At 46.5% G+C, this 16,792-nt stretch overlaps 1 protein-coding gene across 1 annotated transcript in view; it reads left to right on the forward strand.

The window, feature by feature from the left end:
- The window catches only part of CFAP100 (cilia and flagella associated protein 100), a 30,988-nt gene extending 14,241 nt beyond the window's left edge, over positions 1 to 16,747 (forward strand). The window contains exons 8-15 of the mRNA XM_075005263.1: positions 2,247 to 2,428; positions 2,507 to 2,699; positions 5,505 to 5,571; positions 9,677 to 9,828; positions 11,274 to 11,409; positions 11,749 to 11,951; positions 14,333 to 14,426; positions 16,086 to 16,747. Coding sequence (XP_074861364.1) covers positions 2,247 to 2,428; positions 2,507 to 2,699; positions 5,505 to 5,571; positions 9,677 to 9,828; positions 11,274 to 11,409; positions 11,749 to 11,951; positions 14,333 to 14,426; positions 16,086 to 16,199 — 1,141 coding nt within the window. The 3' untranslated portion in view covers positions 16,200 to 16,747. The remainder of the gene's footprint in view (positions 1 to 2,246; positions 2,429 to 2,506; positions 2,700 to 5,504; positions 5,572 to 9,676; positions 9,829 to 11,273; positions 11,410 to 11,748; positions 11,952 to 14,332; positions 14,427 to 16,085) is intronic.
- The last annotated feature ends 45 nt before the right edge of the window (positions 16,748 to 16,792 follow it).

Consider the following 16,792-nt stretch of genomic DNA (forward strand, 5'->3'; position numbering starts at 1 on the left):
CTATCTGTTTTATTAAACTTCAATAGTGTTCTTTCATAACATGAAAAGGATCTTAGAGAAGACCTGGGACTGACTCTGTGGGCATTGGCTTTACCTTAAAATGCTGGGACTGTGCTCACCAATGCTTATTTAAATCTAGGGTAACTCTTTTGACTTTGCCAGTGTGTCAGAAAGTTTGCATGGTGGTTACTCAGCTATGCTGATGCAATTTCAATAACACTGCTTCAGGTTTACCCCAGCATTGGTGAGCCCAGAACCTGGCCAAGCCAGGAACATAAAAGGGATTTTCCCAAATTGTGTCTACACCATCTGGCATTTTGTTTACTGCAGGCTCTTCTACAGGGAGAGCAGTTTGACCATTATCAAAGCTAGAAAGATGCACAGAGCCCTGCAGAGTTGATTGGAACTCCCCAAAGATACTGACACATGAGATTTTTAAAAGCTGGAGTGTGAATGAACACCCCACAATGTGCACACCAAATTACTTACATTTATGCACACAAATTGGGCATTATTAAGCAAATGACAAGACAGCTGCTGAATTGGCAATTGACATGTACATGTAACTGCGTAGGCAGAACAAACTTTGGGTAAATTCAGATTCAGAGAGCTTAGCCTCCGTCTCCAAAGATGGATGGAAAATCTGCTCTCCCATTTACCGTACTTGTTGCCTCATCACAGAGTTCATGGATAGTTTAATGCCTTGCACTGTCTGTGAGATTAGACAGGTTTGGTATAATAGCCAGAAGACGTCATTGCTAAGACTCTGTCTGGCTAATGCATTTGAAATGGATGTAAGATTACCGAAGAATACTTGGTTCTGACCACACCCAGGTGTTGGTCTGGCCCCATCTCTAGCATTGCCTCATTTAGAGCTGAGGTTTCAAAGATATTATTATGGTTTTTCTCATGAAACACACACTATAGGGAATAACGCTGCCCTGGGCAAAGGGAAGATGATAGAGTAAGTCTGCTCTGTTTCTAACTTGTATGACACTGAGGTTTTCCTCACTGTGGAACGGGAAAGTAGGGAGTCTTCCACAGACTGAAATTTCCCACTCCAGTCATTACTCCTCTCTATTCTCAGAGATCTCACTTGCAGCGAAGGCTGACTGGATGCAGTTCATTCACACACTGCTCCATCTTTCAGCCATAAGGGTTCCCTCCCCCAAAACGTGCAAAAATTAAGCTTGTCACCTTGGCACCTCCCACCCCAGCCACCCTGGCAACTCAGTGTGAACTGGATCTTCTGCGCTCTCCTTTGGCAGCACTTACTGGCCTATCCTGACCATGTTTATAAACCCCCTCCTGGAAGCCAGTAACAGGAAGTCTTTCCTAACTGAAAGATGTTCTTCTGTAAGCCCTGCACTGTAGGGTTGTGCATTGATTCTCAGCTGACAGCTCTACATTGTGTTCCACAATGTACCTCAGGAACCTTTTCAGGTGACTAATTTGAGTGGTGGCTTCAGGACTGGTTCAGTGAAAGAGGTGACACAGACTGTCTCCCTCACAATGAGCTGTGCCAGACTAACTTTTTGGGTATAGGATTTCAAATAATCTACTCATGATTCCTGCAAGCCATTAAAGTGTGGTGCTTCTCAGCAAAAAGAGGCATTGTGGGGTTCTTTGTTTTGTCTCTGCTTTTTGAACGGCACCTTCTCAGCTTGCCAACAGCCAGCTCCTGCAATTCAGGCTGGGTTCTTCTGAACTCATCCATCATCTCCACTACAAGTAACAAAGCTACAGGCCAAATTAGATCCCAGAGAAAACCTGTGCTTTACAGTTGCCTTCCCTGGTCTCAGCCAGGAGCAGTTGAAGTAGGAGTGAGATAGGAGATGGATTCCTTCCCTTAGCTTGAAGAGGTGGGCCTTCTCCATCACTCTTCTTTCTCCTTGGCTGGTGAGTTGAAAGCTCCCCCTCCTCTATCAATGTTCTCTGACCTCTTGTGCAGGGGTAATGGGTCAAAACAGAGTGATTATTTCAAAGAGGATGCACAAGAAAAAAACAGATAGATGCCTCCTCACACCCTCTCAGCTGTGCAGTCTGACAGTTAAAACTTGGTGACCTGCAGTCTGTAGCTCAGACTCTGAATGCACACAGGAGGCAGTTGGTCTGAAGAGTAAGATGGTGCCATCTTGACACAGTCACTGTGCAGAGTAGAACTGAATCTCAGGTTAGAATTTCTTCAGAAAGGTGCTTTTTTGCTGCGCTGTTCAACCTTGTACAACCTCTGTCCTGTGTCCTAGTGAAATATCCCGGTTTGAGGAAACATTGCGGGAGTACAAGATGTATAAGAATTTCCTCCACCAGCTCTCTCCGAAAGAGTGGCGGGAAGAATATGAAAAAAAGCAGATGAAGATAAAGGCGATGAAAGCGTCCTCTGTTGCAAAAGAAGAAAAAATCTCCCATTTTCCCAGCACACCAAAGGGTAAGTTCTCTCAGGAAGAATTTCCAACCAGTCCTCAATATGCCTCCCTTTCTAAGGATATCTTCTGCTTGAGTTCAGGCCAGGATTCAACGCTCCAGACCAAACGCAGCAAGTTGCCTAATCTCAGAAGTACAGGACGTCAGAGTGTTGATTTCTCTGTTGGAGGGCCTGATTTGAGGCCCCCGAGCCGTATCATGACACGAAGGGACTCCCTCAGGCCAAGCAAAAGCTGCTCAAAGCAAAACTTGAAATCCCAGCAGACAAGACGACAGTAAGTATGAGACACTTGATGAAGGCGATGGATGCAAATATAAGAGAGCTGTCAATCAGATGACAGTAGTTACCAGTATGCGTGAGTATTATTAACTGTCTGTGTTTTTAGGAAGAGTATCCAATGAATGCTTTGGTTCACTTATTAGAGCAAATCAAAATCCTCAGAGGGCCAGATTCTCATGTTTGGTTTACGCTAGGCAGGTGAGCTGATTGTAGAGATGCAGTTCTAGCTGCGGCACTTCCATAGCTAGAATTGACTCCTCTGCAATCAACTTACCTGGCCTCTTTGCAAAGGGAGGTCAATGGGAGAAACTATCCCGTCGACTCCCTTAGTCCTCATGATATCGAGGAATACGGGGCAACTGGCAACCCCAGATAGCTCAGTTTTGCACATCTCTACCAGGTGCACAAAAATTGCACTGTGCATAGTCTAGACATACCCTCGATTACTGTAAACTGGCTTAGCCCCACGGATCCCAGTAACTCCACACCAAGGCACACTGGCTAAAGCGCTTGTTCACTCAGGCTGCCACACAATGCTATTGTACAGCAAAAGGCTTTGGCTCCACAACAAAACTTCTTCCTGGGCAGAGGTGCTGCACTCGGCAGTGCACTGAAACAATGCCATCGCTGGCGTCCATTCCCCTGGCAGTGGAGTTCATTGTAGGAGGGACCCCCTGTATCTACATGGCTACGTCTACACGTGAAGCCTACTTCGAAGTAGCCTATTTCGATGAATAACGTCTACACGTCCTCCAGGGCTGGCAACGTCGATGTTCAACATCGACGCTGCGCAGCACCACATCGAAATAGGCGCAGCGAGGGAACGTCTACACGCCAAAGTAGCACACATCGAAATAGGGGTGCCAGGCACAGCTGCAGACAGGGTCATAGGACGGACTCAACAGCCAGCTGCTCCCTTAAAGGGCCCCTCCCAGACACACTTGCACTAAACAGCACAAGATACACAGAGCCAACAACGAGTTGCAGACCCTGTGCATGCAGCATGAATCCCCCGCTGCAGCAGCAGCAGCCAGAAGCCCTGGGCTAAGGGCTGCTGCACACGGTGACCATAGAGCCCCGCACGGGCTGGAGAGACAGCGTCTCTCAACCCCCCAGCTGATAGCTGCCATGGAGGACCCCACAATTTCGATGTTGCGGGACGCGCAACGACTACACGGTCTCTACTTCGACGTTGAACGTCGAAGTAGGGTGCTATTCCCATCCCCTCATGGGGTTAGCGGCTTAGACGTCTCGCCGCCTAACATCGATGTTAACATCGAAATAGCGCCCAACACATGTAGCCGTGACGGGCGCTATTTCGAAGTTAGTGCCTCTACTCCGAAGTAGCGTGCATGTGTAGACACGGCTCATGTCATGTGCATTATAATTATGACTAATTAAAGATGTAATCAACATATGCTGGGAGTTTGGTAGAGTGCTGCTCCTTGCACTAGGCGCGGCCAAGGTTCCTGGGAACCACAGCAACCTAGAACCAGAGAGGCAGGAAAGGGGAGGAGGGAGATTTCATAAGGGCAACTTCACCAGGCACACGCAGGAGGCAGTGGCCTGGGACAGCAGAGTGTTTGCTACCTGTTTGTAGGGGTAACTGGGGATTGTTTGCCAGTCTGCCTCAGGGACGAGAACCTTGGCCCTAACGCCATATGGTTTTGAGGGCAGCTCCCTTTTCCTCCAGCTGGAGGATATTCTGGTCACTCAATTCTGGGCCCCCTATGATGACCTGCATTTGCAGGAGTAACCCCCACCGTGCCTGAGTCAGTGCTAGGAAGCGCATAGCAGGTGCAGAAGTGGGACCTTAGCATATTGCTGTTCATTACCGAGCCAGTCCCCCAAGTTGGGATCTGGATAAGTGGGACCTGAGAGGGGGGTTGGGATCTTCCCTGCTGTGGCATGAAGAGGACATGGAGAAGTGCCTGGAGCAAGGGCTGATGAGCAGGGATTACTTCTGGCACCCATCCAATGTCTCTCGGCCTGTTGCTCTTCACTGTGCATTTGGGACTTATTCCTCACTGGAGCAGTGACATAAAGTGGCTGGGGGGTCATGCTTAGGAGTAGATTACTTAGCCATGCCTTCGGTTTGCTCCCTGTCTTTCCTGTGCAGAGTGAGCAAGGGTGTACACTCAGTAGATGGCTCCAGCCGTGGGGAAACTCCTGCGCCCAGGAGCACTGCTGTGACCATGCGTGCGGCACATGTGCAGAGCCATGCCGTACCATCCATTCTGCTGCTTCACTGGCTGCTGGGATCAAGCCCATGATTCAACCAATTATAGAAAGCAGGGTTCAGATGCTACATTCAGAAACACAGCCTGATTTCAAGCTCCCCCAAAGTTTGGGGGTGTTCCAGATCAGTGGGTTTGGTTCTGGACTATCTGTTGTGGTGATACTAGTGGAAGTCAGTCTGCAGCCTGGAACAGCTGTGATTTTCAGTTCTCTGGGGGCTGTGATTTTCAGTTCTCTCTCTTTTCATTCTGTGTACGCAGCAGCTAGCCTCCTGGGGCCTGCTCCATGTCTTCAGTTCCGAAGTGATACCATAATGCAAATAAACAACAAACTTGAAAAACTCCAGCCCTGTGAAATTTCAGAAAATTAACATTTACAACCAGACAGCAAATGTGCAAAAGAAATGTAAATTACCAGCTATTGACAGCTACAACTAGAGATTATTTGCTGTTAGTAACTTGCTAGCAGCCAGAATCCTAGTACCATATGCTAACAAGATCTCCTTTAGCATGGCTTAAAGCATCATTTCTGTAAGTGCTTGTCACTGGAAATTCCTTTTCAGGAGTCTTGCAGCCCTAGCAGCAGAGAAGAAGGAGAGTATGAGCATCTCTGATGAGGACGAAGATGAGGTCTGTAGCCTTGTGTTGAGCTATTCCGTTATTATAGTGTCTTCATGCCACTTCTGGCTTCTTTTGCTGATTTCCCTTCTCTTCCAACCAATAGTCACTGAAATATGGTGTTCCTGTATCCAAAGATTACAATATTGTATGATTATTTCCCTAGGATACCTTAGTGATATGCAATGTAAATAGCTGGCCCCAGGAAATAGTTGCTTTTGCCCTTCAGACCCGGGATCAACTGTTTCCACCAGTCATACTATATGTTTAAGGTTTTAGTTATAAAGTGATTTCTTTAGCTGAAATTGAAGTTTTATGAAGAGTTATTTTACAACTATAAATAGAGGTCCTTAAATTTTGACAAATCAATATATTAAACATCTGCTCACCATGGCACTCGCAATGCTGCAAACCCAAAGAAAAACAGCCTGGAGAATGGCTCACAGAAGACAAAAATGAAACTGAGCAGTGACTGAGCAGAGTAAAAAAAACTTTTTTTGCCACATCAAAGGTGACTATTAGATTTGTAAAGTCTCGTTTATCTTTCATAATCCCCATCATTGTTAAAGAAGGCAAGGATTAAAAAATGAAATCCATCTGGACAGATGTTCTTTTAAGGCCTTTTCAAAGCTGCCATGACAGGAGAGAACTGAGTTGCACAAATGACCCTTTAGTGATCTAAAGGGTCATTCGTGCCTGCTTTGGTAGTAAATGTCACACCAGAGCAGGTGTGCAACTGCACATTTATATCTGTGTGTGTAAACCTCCACCTTAAAAAAATAAATTCCCTTCACACATTTATTCTGACTCAGAGCACAGCGCCTGCTTGCAATTGAAGACCTGAAAATCTTGGCTGTTCCTACATGAAGAGATGCTTTCAAACTCTAGCATTCTGATGCTGATAATATTTGCTGCCCATACTTCCTGCAGGCAGTGCCTCTGAACAGAGAAGCACATCCCTACATTTGTTTAAAGACTGCTACACCACAGTAGGGTTGCAATAGAGCCCAGATTAACCTCAGCTGATTAAATGAGATGTCTGATGCTGCCTTTCTTCTTTAAAAACCAAAATGAAATGTGGTGGGAAAAGAAAAGACATTGACATACCTGTGAAGCCAGAAGCAGATTGACTGTGCACAACTAACAGCTGGCCTTGTAAGGAGACAAAATCCTGTCAGCCCCTCGCTACTTTGTCCCAGGAGGTTTGTTAGGGACCGCAGCTACCTTCTACTTACTTTTTCTGCTACAGTGTGCCCAGCTTCATCCTCATACTGAGCTAACATTCACTAATTCTGTTCAAGTTCTCACACCGCTCTCCCTCACTGAAGCATCTTGGTGTAATTCTGAAGGCATTATATATGACTGGCCTTCCCGCACCCTCCTTTTTCTCTCCAAGGAGAAATCATGAGAGGTTTTCTTTTTTTCAGTTGAGGGCAGCAAGCTTCCTGGGATATCTGGTCCGAGCAGGTGGTGGGAGCCAAGAGCAGCAGGAGGTCCTGTACTCTCACACCAGTCTGTTCCAAATTCATCTGTCATTTGGGTAATTGACCCTGCCTCACTGATACTCTCTTGCTCAGCTTCAGTCCTGACCTCTCATCAGCTAGGGCCAATTAGGGCGGTTTCAGGCAGTTTACTGAGAGCCGTGGCCTCTAGTCTTTTACTTTCCTAATCTTGCTTGCACACATTAAGAACAATAAGTCAGAGGGTGAAGAGCAGTAAAGGACCTTCTGATACCTCACTTATGAGAGGTGAAGTCAGGGAATTTTGAGAGAGGAAGAATATAATAGATTCTTCCAGGGACATAGTCATTTCTTACCTGGTCCAGTGTTGAACTCCATGTGTGGCAGGTTCACCTCACCTTGGTTCTTTATTTCCCCAGCTCATCAGGCACTTTGATATTTCATTGATTTCGTAGATGGCCCAAACAAGATGTCCTTCCTTTATGGTGTAAAAAAAAGCCCAGACAAATGAAGTAATCCAGAGTCTTTCACCCAGTCTCTCTACTAGACCACACTAGTCCTCTGCACACATTTTATCTTATCTGGGGGTCCTCCTGTAGGCCACACCTTCCTTCCTCTGTATGCAGCAGTTTCCACAACATCTCCAACACAATGGGGGAGCCCAGTTCCTTCCACTGCTTTGTTTCTCTCAGGGTCACTTTCTAAATGGCTGTCTCTGGGCCTTCTCCCTGTCTCTTCCCTTCTGCCAACCTGCTGCTCTTCCTAGGTCTCTGCAATCCACTGCCTTGGTCCTCTGGGAAGAACCCCAGCTCAGGGCTTGCCTTAGCCTGATTGTTCTGCTACTGAGGGGTTTTGTGTGTGTGTATGTATGTATGTGTACACACACACACACACACTTGTATCAGTTTACTTTACCCCTTCCATGAACATTTACTTGGGTTTGAGAGTGGCTTGTTTCTACATACACCTGTTCCCAATCGACTACACTAAATCACAGTAAGAAGGGCCCCAGAACTTGTAGAAGTGGTTTAATAAAACTTTTTTTAAAAATCACCCCTCCAGCACAACAGTACAGCAATGGCTGGAGACAAGGCCGGGGCCAAAGCTGCCTCATTTACAGCATGTCCTACTTTCAGCTGTACTCACATGGCCTGTCTCAGTCATGTGCTTCAGCTGGGGAACTACAGCACCTGGACCGTCAAAGGGGATGAGCCCTGGAACTGGGCTGGCTGGGTCAGGACTTGCCTTTCAAGGAACTGGCTGCCCTGTTACAGGGAGGAGTGAAGTGGGACAGGGAGAAAATTCAGATATTAGAACCAAACTGAATATAGCTGCTAGACAGTGCCACCTTATCTCAGACACTCCCTCCTTGTAAGCCCACATGGCTGTGCCCACAGCTGCCTTCATTCCTGATTAGCTTAAAGAACCAGGGCCTGTTCGGGGCTATGAATGAGACATTTAATCTCCTAGGGTGAGGAGTGAATAGGGAGTCAGCTTTATAGAAAGGCAGTAAGAATTGTGCTGATTAACTCAGGAATGACAGAGTTGGCTTGGTGAGGGGAACCTGTAAGTTGCTACACACACCTGCCTGGCTCTTCTCCCCTTTCTAGAGCCATGCTGCCTGTAAGCATTAGGCCATGCAACCCAACCCATGCAATAAGCACAAAACAGCAAGGAGTTGGGTGAACAAAGCACCCCTCCTACACAGAGACAGCTTCCCCCCGCCCCCACCCTCAAACCTCAAATCCCCCCATCTTTGGCATTGTGGCCCTCATACCTTCAAATTCAACCTCCTCCCTGGCTACCTCCTACTGATAGTTCCACCTTTGCTTGTCCCAGATCTTAATTCCTCCTTACAGTTAGGGGTACCATATTTGACTTTTCAAAAAAAGAAGGTGCCCCAAGAGGCAGTGTTTTGTATCAGTAGCTACCAACTGATGTATTAATGCACTCTATACACTATGGCTACGTCTACACTTAATAAAAACGTCGAAATGCCCGTGCTAATGGCCAAATCGAAAAATACTAATGAGGCGCTGACATGCATATTCAGCACCTCATTAGCATGCCACCGGCTGCAGCACCTCGAAAGTGCCGTGGTTTGCTCGCCCACAGCTAGTCTACACAGGGGGCCCTTTCAAAAGGACCCTGTCAACACTGAAATCCCCTTATCCCTATCAGCATGGCCATTTCGAAGTTTTTAGTAAGTGTCGACAAGGCCAATAACACATTAACATAATGTTTATTGGTAGCTACTGATACAAATACACTCCCTCTCAGAGATGTCCTCTTTTTTGATAGGCCTGATACGGTAACCCTCCATCCAGGAACTGGTCTCGTTCTCAGTTTTGTGCCTAACCAAAGGAACACTTTGTGCTGGAACACTTCCCTTAGGTACTTCCAACCAGACCTCTCTCCTCTGAAACATCTTCCCACTCTTAGTAATCCCCAGATGCTGCCTTGCTTTTGTTCACTTACAATGTGAATTCTTCAGGCCAGACCACACCGCTTGCTCTTGGTGAAACGAGCTATGTCATAATGACTATATATTACCACAGTGAAGTGCAGACACATTTCAGCAGCCATATAACAAACTGGCACTTTAGTGTCACCACCTGAGATGGATGCATACGCATAGTCTATATTTCCTGTTCCAGGAGCCGGAGTTATATTTTACCGATCCCCAGCAGCTGTTGAATATTTTCACTGAGCTGGAAGAACAGAACCTGTCCCTTATCCAGAATTCCCAGGAGACTGAGGAAACCTTGGATGAGCTGCGGCATACTCTCACCACGACGCGAAATAAAATGTAAGTGGCTGAAAGAGGCCGCCTACGTTCTAGCATGAGAATGCCTGGGCTTTCCCTGGCTACAGAACTAAGGCCCATGGTAGAATGATGTATCAGCCGTGTATACAATGTAAGAGAAGGCTCTCCCCTACACTTTGTTAACCAGGCAAACAGCATTCAACGCATTGCCTTTTAACTAGAGGATTGGAAGGGGGTGCTACCAGGGCAAGGGCCTGTTTCTGAGTTGCCTTAGAAGAACTCGGACTTTAGCTCTGAGTTGCTCATTTGCTCCCCAAGTCACAGGGGGCTAGGAATTGCGGGGTTAGGGTCCTGAAAGGAAAGGTGAGCAAGTGAACTCTGCTTGGCTCCTGATCATTCCCCAGGTGCTGCTTTTATTTAAGGCACAATAAATTACATACAACGTTAAATAAAGGGCTTCCACCAAGGAATAAATGCTAGCAGCTGTGACAATTCTGGTCAGAACTCTCTCTAGCAGAAGTCAACTCACAATCTGAGTGTAAATGAGAAAGACTTTATACAGAAAGTCCTGTGCATATTTTATTCCTTCACCTGAGTCTATCTTGTATGTTTAGACTGTAAGGTTTTCAGGGCAGAAACTCTACTCTGTGTTTATTGTTGCCAAGTGCCACAGGCTTTTATCACAGGCACCGACTCCTTGTAACACCATCTCCGTAGCACCCCTAGGTGTCTTAAGTAGCAGTAATAAACAAGACACGTAATTCTATAATTTAGATGTGTATTAGCCTTTTGTGGTTTTTTAAGTAGGATTCTATTTTTGACATATTGGAATGGTTCACCATATAATTAACTCCCACCCCCAGCGCACAGAAAATACTATTCAGAGAGCTGGCATCCTCCTGAAGTTACTGGAAGTAGACTTCTGACAAGTGAATTTCCAGCCAGTTGCCCTATAAAGTGTGGTCACAAAGTTCAAATTCACCTAGGCTATGTCTGGCTTAGAGGGATTTGTTGGCAGAAGTTTTCGTTGGAAGATATCTTGTGACAAAACTGTCAACAGATCGCATCCAGACCACCAAAGCCGATCGAAAGAGTGATCTGCTCTGTCGACAGAGAGTGGATGGACTGACCCACCACTCGATCGGCAAAACTGCCACCCGGAAGCACAGCAGACAGGGTTGTGCGGTGTCCTGGAAGCCTTTTCTGTCAACAGAAGGCCCCCTGGAACATCCAGACCGGCGTTGTGTCAACAGCAGCATTCTTCCTTGTGGTGAGAAGGGTACAGCTGTGGACAAAAGTGCTGTGTTCTGGCAACAGAACGCCCTTGGGAATCTGGATGCAGTGTGGGTTTTGTTGACAAATCCCTCTAGTCTAGACATAGCCCTACTGTTTGGAGGATTTATAGCCACTCTTTGCAAAGTTGCTAGAGGAAAGCAGCGTCTAAGAAAAATCCTTTAAAAAAAAACACCTCCCTTTTCTCCTGGTAGGGACCGTGAGATAGAGCAACTGAAGCAGCTTGCAACCACACTCAAAGCCTCCATCATCAAAGAGGAGGAGACAGCAGCAGACCTGGAATTGAAGGCACGAGTCTTTTCCTTTGGCGAATACAAAGCAGAGCTGCAGGTATGTGCAGAGAGCAAGGCCCTATGCAAATGAGAGACTGGAGGGGAGATGCCTGTCCTGTTTCTTCTTAGGATGATGCTCACCTGTGGCCAAAGAGAGGACTTCATATTTCCAGCAGTGAGGTTTTAGCACCATTAATTTCCCTAGACAAAGCCTTGAATGTACGAGCTAGAGGCTGACAGTGTCACAACATGAAATGAGGCAATGAATTCTACTGAAGGAGTTGAAGTGTGAATTTCAGCTGTTTGGCTGGAGTGAAGCAGATTATCCTGGGCAGGTCTTCAGGAGCTGTGACAGATCACAGCAGCTGAGGACTACCCACATGCGTCTGCTCTCCAGGACAAAATGTTGGTGAGCCTGAACAAGAAGGTGACGGATGTCTATCGACGTTGCATTGGGGAGAATGAAGCCAACCTAGGAACCCTGCAGATGCTAACAGTCATAGAACACCAACTAGATGATCTGCTGGAGTGTCTGGAGAGAGTCCCTCAAGCAAAGATAGAACAGGCAGAGAAAGCCAAAGAGAAAGAACGAAGGATGAGGTAAGAGGAAGTTCTGCTCTGGCTGTGATACTACCCCTGTTTCTCACCACCAGTTCAACATTTAACAGTTTTCAAACTCCAAAGATAAAAAGAGAATCCCATGGAACCCCTTGTATATCTCAGCAAAACAAGAAGAAATAGAAGATCTATGAAAAAGTCCATGTATTATCAATACATTACTACCAATAATTCCAATAAAAAAATAGATCTAGCAATAGCAAAATATAAAGTCAACAGGCAGAAAGGGTATTCCTTTCTGTAGTTAAATTTATATTGTCATATGATCATTCCTTCTAAGACATCATGCCGAAAGATAGGAAGGCATGCCCAGAAATCGTAGTCTGTTCCCCAATACAGTATTTGGAAAATTTAACAACATTAACATGCTTTCAGTTAAAATATTTTGCCTCAGCAAAGCACAAAAATACTAATCCACATTAGTAGAAAATATAATACTTCTCTCCCACAGCATCTATGTGCTAAGATTGCAGGAAGCTCTTTTCTGTCTGGCAGCCCTGGGACCGAGAGGTTGCTGGATATTCAAATATTCTGGATAATAGAGAGTTATACCTAGCAATGCATAACACTAAAGAAAAATGAGATTAGATATTAAGAAGCAAACAACAATGTATTCAGAGTACTTTATTTACCAACTACAGTAGTATTGTCCACTGTAAACTTACACTGTATTTGGTGTATGTATTTGTATTTACTTTCACTATCCTCTACTTATGGAAAACCTAACTAAAATTTACTTATGTTTAAAATGCCGGTTATTTGAGAGTGCCAGATGATAGAATGCTAGGTAGGAAAGCGTTTACTGTAGATGCTTTTTCATTGATTTGAGAAGCTGAATATAAATGGCCATTTACATCCTAAAAAGTGAGAAAGTGATCAAACTGCATGACTGCCATCATGGTCAGATCTGCAGGGAAAAACTTGAGTGGTAGAAAGAGTTCAGTTAAAAAAAACTTTTTTTTCCTCTCTCGCTCCCCCATCTCCTTCCTAGGGTTGTTATGCCACTTTGTGAGCACCATTTAAGCTAAAAGCACAGAAAACCCACCCTGCACAAAAACAAAACACAAACTAAACTCCCAAGATGGCTGCAGGAAATGAAATTATCCTCAGTGAAAGGGTTTAAAATTAGAGCAGAATTTTACTAATCACACTGGCTTTCAGCTAGAATGACTATGTAAGGGAAGAAGTCTCCATCACTTAAATGAGCCAGGACAATCTGGCATGGCAGATCATTTTTGTACAGGTTGAAGCTCTCTCATCCAGCAACATCTCTCGTTCGGTAGGACCAGGGACGTTGCTGGACCAGAGAGTGCCTGAATGAGAGAGCTCCAGCTGTGCGGCTGTAGCTGAGCCCTGCTGGTGGCAGGAAGCCCCAGGGCAGACCCAGGCATGAATATAGGTCAGGAAGCCATCCAGGGAGTCTGACTGGGGCATAAACCCTGCTGGCACCCCCAAGGCTGAGGGAATCACATCTGGGATAGGGAAGCCCTGCAGCAGAGAGCCTAGCTAAGGCATGGAACCCACTGGCAGGCCCACCACAGCAGGGAGCCATCCAGGGTGTGTGGCTGGGGCATGGATCCCCTCAGCACATCCATGGGGAGCCCTGAATGCACCCTGATGGCAGGGAGCCCCAGCAGGAGTGGAGATGCCCAGACAGCCTGGGGACAGGAAGCTGGTGGTGGCCAGAAGAGGAGCCAGTCAACACAGTGCAGCCAAGAGGCCTGATCTCCCCTGGTCCAGCAAATCCCTTGTGCAGGACCTCACAAGTCTAGAGGATGCCAGACAAGGGAGGTACAACATGCGTTACCACTCAGTCCATGCTTTTCGCGCTTAGAGCACAGTGGATCAGCCACGCCACTGCCCTGCTGCTTTGTGTAGTCACTTAGACCAGGGCAGAACAAGTATAATCCCCTACCAGGCTGCTCAGATACCCTTTTATACTCACTTTGCACAGGTGTGAGGATGCAAGATGCCAGGTGAGCATCTTTAGGCTACAAAGTGCCATTAGTCCTATTTGACAGAGGCTAAGTAACACACTGCAGCAGGTCTCTCTCTCTGTCACACACCCACACACCTCCGCCCCCAGAGAGAGAGAGATCCAGTAACAGACCGCTGTTCAGTTCACTGTTGCTATGTCATCAGTGAGAAGGTATTTTGGGCAGCGGTAGACGTAACCAAGTGCTCTCACATCTCACTTGCGCTTTAGAATTCCCATCTGACTTCGGCAGATAAAGGCCTATAATCACAAAACGTTCACCTCTCCTGGCTTTGTCCTCTCTTATGGAAAAATCCAGGTCAGAAAGCTGTTGCACTTGGCTGAGTCCAATCACTCTAACTCCTCTTCTGCTCAATTGTTCTGACAGGATGAGGGAGGAAAAAGTAAGACAACAGAGGCAGCTGCAGGAGGAGAGGGTACAACGGGCGCTGGCAAGAGCCCAAGCAGATATAAAGAAAAAGGTAACCTAAGCAATTCTGTCACATTTGGATCTTACACTTGCAGCTTTCTGATGGAAAATTTCAGTGCACTTAGACATTAAGGATCTGGAGTGGAATGCTCACCCCTGCTCCAGCCTTTCACAGTGGACTGGAATGGTGTAAAGGGGCCCTAGTACTCTTGTATCCATGTGAGAGCTCTAGTGCAAGAACTACAAGAGACAGCTACAGGCTCCCATCTGAGGCTCCCCTCACAAGCAGCAGAAGGGATGTGGCTGCACTGCTGCAATATACTACGCTCAATTTAAGACTGCCCTGGCTTAAGTCCCAAGGACTTTGCTATACAGGAAACCCTCAAGATACATGCACTCAAGTCACATGTGTCTCAGGTTAACACGACTGCTGCCCTGACAGGAAACCGAGTCAGGGGAGCCCAGTGGGCAGACAGAGGCTTGCGGCACAGTCCTGAGAAACCAGGAGGGCACACAGCTGCTTGCCGAGTGGTTTCTCAGAAACCATGGCACAGGCAGCTGCGTGCTCCCCAGATGGGAGAAGCCAGGGGCTGCATGGCTGCCCCTCACTTCCCCCAGCTGCCCACTCCCCATCCCCATTTATACAGATGTTGAATTATGCAGAGGTTGCCCAGGACACAACTGCCACGTAAATCAAGGCATTACTGTACCCGAGGCCCCTGTACTCCGTGGAAGAGCCCAGGATCAGGAGGACACAAGTGTGACCAAAAGCCACCTTAGTCCCACTTCTCCTCCAGGGCTGACTTCTGTGCTTCATCTTGAAAGCATAGGACAGAATCTTACCCCTTCCCCTCCCCAAGCAGCTACAGCTCCCATTGGCCTTGGTTTGAGGTACGTCTGCTTGTTACCACTGAAGAGTCAAGCCCTAAGTGTCACAATCTAGCAGCACACTAGGCAAGTGAGTTTACCCATTTTACAGATGAGTAAATTGTTAGCATGCCAAAGTGACTCACATAAGGTCAAAACAGCAACTCAGCAGCAGAGCGTGGAATAAAACACAGGCTGTCTGTCACTCGCTCCAACCACTAGAGGACAACTCTGTCTGTCTGTCTGTCTGTCTGTGTGAGAGAGACTTAGACCGTTCACCATTTGGAGTATGGCAACAGCATGCTGGGGTAGATAATTCAGTGGACCACATCAGGCGTTCTCACATTTCTTTGCACCATGATGCCCTTTTAACAAAAATTACTACAGGACCCCAGAAAGGGGAGGTGGAGACCACAGCCTGCACCTGCCCAACCTACACCATCCTGTAACCCGAGCCACACCAACAGGCTTTGGCCTGGATGATAGGGGTCATGAGCTTTGTTTTGGCCTCACACCCCAGCAAGTCTAATGCCAGCTTTGGTAACCCCATTAAAATGGGATCCTGACCCTTAGTTTGAGGACCACTGGACTAGATGTTTGCAAATGTGGAGGCAGCAGTGCAATGCCCTTGTCCAAACCTAGCCAATAGATATTCAGCAACAGCCTATAATGCTAGCCCTGAGCCACCAGTTTTTCCCAGGCAATTTGTGGGAGGTTCTGTCTACAAATCTTAAGGGACAGTAACATCTCCTGAAGAGTAGCATAAGGTTGCAACATTGGTCATGATCAGCACCCAAACTCTTCTCCCTCCACTACTGCTGTATCCGACTTTGTTTCTTTGCAGACTGGCAGAAAGCTGGTATTCCGCTCTGAGCCCCCGCCTATCAAAGAGAAGGAAGATGAGGATGAAGGACTGATTGATCAAGAGAAGGAAGAAATTCTCTACTACTTTACTTAAAGACCCCAAATAAGGCTGTAAATTAAGGACAGCACCAGTGAGATGCAAAAACCATGAACCAACCTGACGGGCGAATGTTTTATCATTTGCGGGCCTTGAATTATGTACAAATTTTGCAAGGAATTCAACAAAATCTCATTTTCTCATGCCAATTCTTGCTTCCCAGAAGAGTAGTTAGTTTCAACGGAGCCTTTTATGTGATCTAACAGCTATGCTAGCATTGCATTAAAGGACTGTTTACCTAGAAAAATAAACTGAACTCTCCCCTCCCACATTTTGCCTCTAGACCAATTGTCAGCAACAGGGTTCTTCATAGAGTTGAAGTCAGTAATAACATCCCTGGAATCTTACAAATCATGTTCTTTATGCGGACGGAGAACATCTTTAATTTCAGCAAGAAATGCAAGATTTCCAGGCAGACATTTGTCACAAACTCCAAGCCTATGCAAACAAAAGAAGCACCCTTCCAGGAGCTGGAGTTTCAGTACAGGCTCTCCACTGACTACTGGCACTAAAAAATTCAAGAGGAAGGAACAAGCACTGCAGATGAAAAGGTGTTCACATTAGTTTTAAATCAAATACCTTTTCATCCA

The sequence above is a fragment of the Carettochelys insculpta genome, chromosome 11 (assembly GCF_033958435.1).
Source record: "Carettochelys insculpta isolate YL-2023 chromosome 11, ASM3395843v1, whole genome shotgun sequence".
NCBI lineage: Eukaryota > Metazoa > Chordata > Testudines > Carettochelyidae > Carettochelys > Carettochelys insculpta.